Here is a 6000-nt window from a genome sequence, read left to right as displayed (position 1 = left end):
AGAAGCGTACTCTCACACTGAAAATTGCTGAAAAATGTTTTATAGGAGAAGATTAGGTGCTGTTTTGTTGGCAAAAGGGGGTTGTGCAAAGTTTTAACATCAGGGGTGCTAATAATTGTGGCACACAAGATTTGATGTAAAAGAATTATTTTTTAATGTGTTTTTTTTCCCCACTGAATAATTGCACGTTAATTAAAGATTGGATTTTTCTCCTTTTTTCATTGTGGTCTTATATTATTTAGAAAAAAAAAAGAATTTACTAGAAGCTACAGAACACATCTTGACCAGCGGTGCCAATAATTATGGAGGGCACTGTGGATGGACTGTAAAACTGCTGCTTAACCAACCAAGCTTGATTGTTTCAACCACATTTTGAATTCAGTAACATGCGACTATGATTAAGGCTGCCTATAATAAGGGAAAGCACACTGTAATTCTTTGACTCTGAATTAGCAACCCTGTCTTGTTTGTAGGAAAACATCAAATCATTAGTTTGAAAAAGTGATTAAGACACAGTTAACACCCGTTACTATTTTTACTGTCCTGTGAAGAGTGTGAAACAGTTGAAGTGGGCGGTCGCAGGCATTCTGTAAACATCTCCCAATATTCCTCTTCACCTCAGACAGTAGCTGCTCTTCAGTGATCCCAATTTAAGACCCACATTTTCAAGTTATATCAATCATAATCCTCGTGACCTGAGACAATTTGAAATAGGATTACACCCTCGTCGCCTGCACACTCACGCCTACGCACACATTCTGCGAAGACGCTGATATGGCTGTGGTGTGATGTGTGTCATCGTGTCTTCATGGCCGATCAGATGAGTAACGTGCATTTGTTCCTTTAACATGACAGAAAAAATGAGGCGGCTTAACGTCTATAAACACACTGTTTCACGGCGGGGGGCTTTCAAAACAATCAGGCAGTGAGTGTGTGTGTGTGTGTGTGACTGCTGTCCATGTGCACAAGTTGTGTAAGCTTATTAGCAACACCACTGGTCAGAGGAGGAGATTGAGGTTAGTCTAAGCCCTAAATCCTCGTGGACCTTATGCTTGTAATACAGCAAGCACAACAAAATCCTGGCTCCGCCCCTTCCAGAAAGGCACGCACACACACACACACACACACACACACACAAACAGCCTCCCTGCCTCCTTGTTTACTGCTCAGCTCCATCACAACTCTTCCTCTCTTGTCTCTCTCAGCAGGAGGGTGGAGGAGGGGGAGGAGGAAGAAGACGAGGAGGAGGAGGAGGTGGTGGTGCGCACTGTTGAGTAGTTTCCCAGTCGTCATGACGACCTCACACCCCACCATCTTCGAAGCTGTCTTCTTGTTGCCACGGTGACCTGATCCTTTTTCCATCTCCGCGCCTCTTGATGGTCCGGATTGGACTAATAAAGGACAGCGATCCCGGAGCACCGTCTCCTCACTCTGAAAATAGCTGGTGGATGGGACAGCGGATCCCACGCAGGGACGCAGATCGGAGGACAGGAAGGCGCGGTGTGCTGGGAATGCTGTGGGAGTAACACCGGAGCGTTGCCTGGAAACAGCAGCATGCCAGTACAGCAGATAACTGTGGTGCCGGCCAGGGAGACAACCAGCAATGGCAAGAGCGTTCCTCGCTCCAAAGACAAGAACGAGGTGAGTTTCTGACCTCCACAACTCTATTCTAAAAGCCTCTGAGATTACAGTAAATTCACGCATATTTCAGTTTTCATTTTTGTCTTTTTTTGTGGTTGAGGTTAAAAACTCAGATGAAGTTGGTCCGATTACAGAGATTTAAGATTCCAGAGAAGTTATTTACGTTGTTGGAAGGTAGAAGTCCTGCGATTCGTCCTTGAATGTTGATCCTGATGACAGGAGAGTGCACGAGTGCATGTGTGTATGTGCATGTGTGTGTGTTTGTGTGTGTATGAGTCTCTTGTTTGGGCTGACAGTCTTTTCAACTCACTCACTGAGCGCCTTAACATGTACAGTAAAGATGTACTCAGCAGCATTTTATCGCTGTTCCCTCACTGGGGAGTAATGTTTGAGCTGCATCTTCTATGGAGCCTGATCTCACGTCACATCATTTCACATTACATCACGTCATGTCATAAAAAAACACACACAGTCACATGACATCACAGAATACCGTGAGACTTTACTCCGTGTCCCAGTGCGTCATTTCATGCTGTGTCATGAGTTGGGTTTGAAACTCATGCTAACGGCTACTGCACATTGCAGAGTTAGTTTTGCATATTTTTTGTCGCATTCATGATCAGATATATTGTGAATCTACTCCTGAAAACAGAAACAGGAACTTGAGTAGCGCCTGATGGGAGTATGTGTGAGTTTGAAACAGTTTCACCTCCTCAGTGTGGTGCAATATGTCATGCTGTATGTCGTAGAGAGTCTCAGCTGTTTGGTCGCAGCATTGTGAAATCTCCATCCCTCCATATTGTCCTGCTCATCCAGAATCATGGAAGTTTTATAACAGCAGGCTTAAAATACTTATTATTGATGTGTAAAGCCTGCAAAACCATAAAAATAACACGATAAGATATATTGTCTTTCCTTTAACCAGTGTCCTTTTCTGCTCAGCCAATTAACATTCTCACTGAGATTACAATTTCTTTAAAAACAGGCTAACACAAGTCACCCACTGCAAAAAGGACTATAAATAACATGCTGCCGAGTGTCCTGGTTTCCTGGTTTGAGTCCCACCTTCTCTCCCTTCTTACCTGACTCCTCTATAGTGTTTACATAAAGACAAACAATGGCCCAAAGACTTCAGTGCATGTTTATTTTCATTATATCATTGTTATGTTTGGCAGTTTTGCCAACAGCAAGGGATTGTGAGGAGAGAAACTGCAGCAACGAAAACAAATGAATCAAACAGGAGACGTTGCGGCTACATGGTCCACATTTAACACGATCAGACCAGAACGAAGCCCACAGGCTGCAAGTTTAACACAGAAATATCTGGTGGGATACTTTGGCTAATGATGATCACCTGCGTAGAGAACATTTATAATAGTTATGCTAGGTGAGGATGCAGTAATGCAAAGTATACGATTTAAATAACGTACACTCCTGCTGATTGTTTTATTAATGTTACTGCCTGTACTTCTTGCATTTATTGCAGTGAAGATCGTCTCTATAATAAACCTTAATCAGTCTCAACATATTATCCAATAAAAAGAAGCACTAAAGGAGGCTATTTAGGTCTTTGGTTACTGTTTTATTAATGCAGCTCCTAAAAGTTTAGCAACATTTCTGCACTGAAATGTGTAAAAATGACTCAACTAGTGTTAAACTTGTGTTGATGTGTGCATGTAGATTATTCCAAATGCTTCCAACAATGTTCAAACTCGGAGAAATTTATTATCTTGTGTTTTGGTTGCCTAGCAGTGGACCCATAGTCCATATTACCACGTTGCACTCATGCGCTGGGCGATCACATGACTGAATTCACCACGTCACGTTAGCTACAGTCGCTGTATGGGTAGTCGACTCAGCAATTAGCTTTGAATTACTCGTGAATATGTGTAGCTAAGAATAACTTTGTGAACATAGTTTTTGTCTTCTTCATCTTCAAAGACGGTGAAAACAGCTGCCATGATCCCACGCTACTCACAGCTTCATCAAACTGCGTCTTTCGTTGCTGCTGTGTTTAGTCCACACAGTTTTAAATGTTACACAGTTGAAGAACTGTTCTGTTTGAAATGATCTTTTCTGGGTGTGAACGCAAAATTAAAACTCACAAAATGATATTTTAATTCTATTTAACACCAGATATTTTGCAGGGATCTTATATTTACTGGATGCTAAATGCTAATACAAATCTTTATGAATATTATTTCTGCCATTAGTGGTCTCAAAATGAAATCAATGAGAAAAGATGTAGTTTGATGATGTCTTGAGGTAACATGGGATTATGGGAGATGTTGTCTTCACCACCAGTGCTATAAAAATCTGTTTGAAGTGATAGAAATGAAGCTAATTGATAATAGCACAATTTAAAACACCCTGAGTTGAAGTTCTGCGCATGTGATGAGACAAACAATGGAAATGTTTTGTGCCAAAAGCAAGACAAGATGAAGACTTGTAAAACTAGACTGGGCGGCATGGCTCAGTGGGTAGAGTGGCCGTCTCGCAACCGGAGGGTTGCGGTTCGATCCCCCGGCCCGTCATGCTCATGTCGAGGTGTCCCTGAGCAAGACACCGAACCCCTAATTGCTCCTGATGGGTTGTGGTTAGCACCTTGCATGGCAGCTCCCGCCATCAGTGTGTGAATGTGTGAATGTGATGTATCATGTAAAGCGCTTTGGATAAAAGCGCTATATAAATACAACCATTTACCATTTAAAACTAAATAAGTTAAATATAAAATGTTAAAAAACAAGGCAAGACAGGATTACCATCTTGAATACTGCTTTTATTTGCATATATTCATGTTCTGCCATTGCATTCAAATGAAATTGTAATGTTATGTTAACATTGTTATGTTAACATGTTATTGTAATGTTAACATCACTGTGGCTAACATTATGTCAGTCATGTTATCTGTGCTCAACACAATCACACTGTGAGGTTTTGCTAGTTCGCCTCTTGAACATACAGAGGAGACATGATGCCACTGATGGGTGACTTTTCCTTTATTAGTGAGTAAAATCACTGATTTTTGATTTGAACATTGTTGGTGACATTTGGGATAATTTAAGTAAACGTAAACAAAATACATAACAGTGTCAGTGGTCTACTTGTTTTTAGACATTTTAATGCAGAAATGTTACTTAAACCTTAAAATCAATCGGTCAACCCAGTCAACAGGCTTAACAGGTTCTATTCTTAGACAGTCAGCTCAAGCAGGTTTAGCTCTTCTGTTAGCTGATTTTCATTATATACAGAAAGGAATAGAAGTCAATAGCTGGGGAAAAAAAACCCATCATTTTAAAATGTGTTCATGGTCCTGTTACAGTTTCCATACTGTGGCGTGCTCTTCTACAGCCCTGAAACTCTGTTTGTACTAACTGTTTTAGTCAGCATCTTGTCATGATACAGTAAGTGACGGGGTCTTACATAAGCACCTTGTTATCTGCCAACGTGGGAACAATCAGGGCTGAACAAGAGAGTCAGAGTCTGTTGACATTTATTGGTTTGTTTTGATACATTTCCATGGAGATGCAACTGTCAACAACAACACAATACAACCTCGATGACTCAAAATAGCCGAGTTTATGACTCATGCGTTCGTATGGATTCATAACTAGGAATATTCTTCTCATCTCAACATCGATTGTGGCTCTTATAAACTATTTGTGGTTGCAAAGATTAGATTCGAGCTTTTAAAGTTGAGTTTCTATCAAACACGTTGTGACCAAATGTAAAATGTGCAGCTGCAGCCTCATGGTTGGTTGTCTAAATGTGGCTGTAGGTGTTTCTGATTGCGTGCCAGAGTACAGAACCAAAATACATCCCTCGGTCCACGCTTCATCTCTTAATCCCCTCTGCAGAAACATGCACATGTCCGCACACAGACTCACCAGAGTCTCTGCTGTGAGTCACAGTCAGAGTGTCGGCAGGGGAACAGAGGCTCAGGTAAGCAACAGTTAGCGCTGAAAAACCACTTTATTGCTACTGAACTGTAAGTCGGGGCTTAATCAGGCTGCAGCAGGATGGACGCTGTGTTGGACTGTGGTCTTGTGATGCTTGGATTTGTTTTTGGCAGTTTAAAGTTGGCAACTGCAAGTGCTTCGTTACATCTTATACCGCCAAGCTGTTAGTTTATAGTGCTTTGTATGTTTAAATACCACTCTGTTTGCTTCAGAAGATGTAGATTAGATGCATTAAAACCTACAGCTAGAAGGAGAAGGAGTCAGAGAAAGAGATGATGTAATTTCTAATGTTTTTTTTAGGTTTTGGGCTGATATTAAAAATAGAATTTGCACTTTTTTGTTGGCCTATGTTTACTCTGTCAGCTTAGAAAAATCAACTAAAGTGGGATACCGATGCAGC

The 6000-nt window shown here is 41.2% G+C and overlaps 1 protein-coding gene across 3 annotated transcripts in view; it reads left to right on the top strand.

The window, feature by feature from the left end:
* The first annotated feature begins 595 nt into the window (after nt 1-595).
* marchf1 (membrane-associated ring finger (C3HC4) 1) overlaps nt 596-6000 on the top strand; it is a 25161-nt gene continuing 19756 nt past the window's right edge. The window contains exon 1 of one of the 3 annotated variants that reach the window (XM_022216528.2): nt 596-1641. In XM_022216528.2, coding sequence (XP_022072220.2) covers nt 1555-1641 — 87 coding nt within the window. In that variant the 5' untranslated portion in view covers nt 596-1554. Of the gene's footprint in view, nt 1642-5452; nt 5584-6000 lie in introns of those variants that run through there. The other 2 variants (XM_051945540.1, XM_051945541.1) reach the window with 2 other exon arrangements.

The sequence above is a fragment of the Acanthochromis polyacanthus genome, chromosome 3, assembly GCF_021347895.1.
Source record: "Acanthochromis polyacanthus isolate Apoly-LR-REF ecotype Palm Island chromosome 3, KAUST_Apoly_ChrSc, whole genome shotgun sequence".
Lineage (NCBI taxonomy): Eukaryota > Metazoa > Chordata > Actinopteri > Pomacentridae > Acanthochromis > Acanthochromis polyacanthus.
Note: the sequence above shows the minus strand (reverse complement) of the source record. Positions and strands in the feature narration are given on the sequence as shown.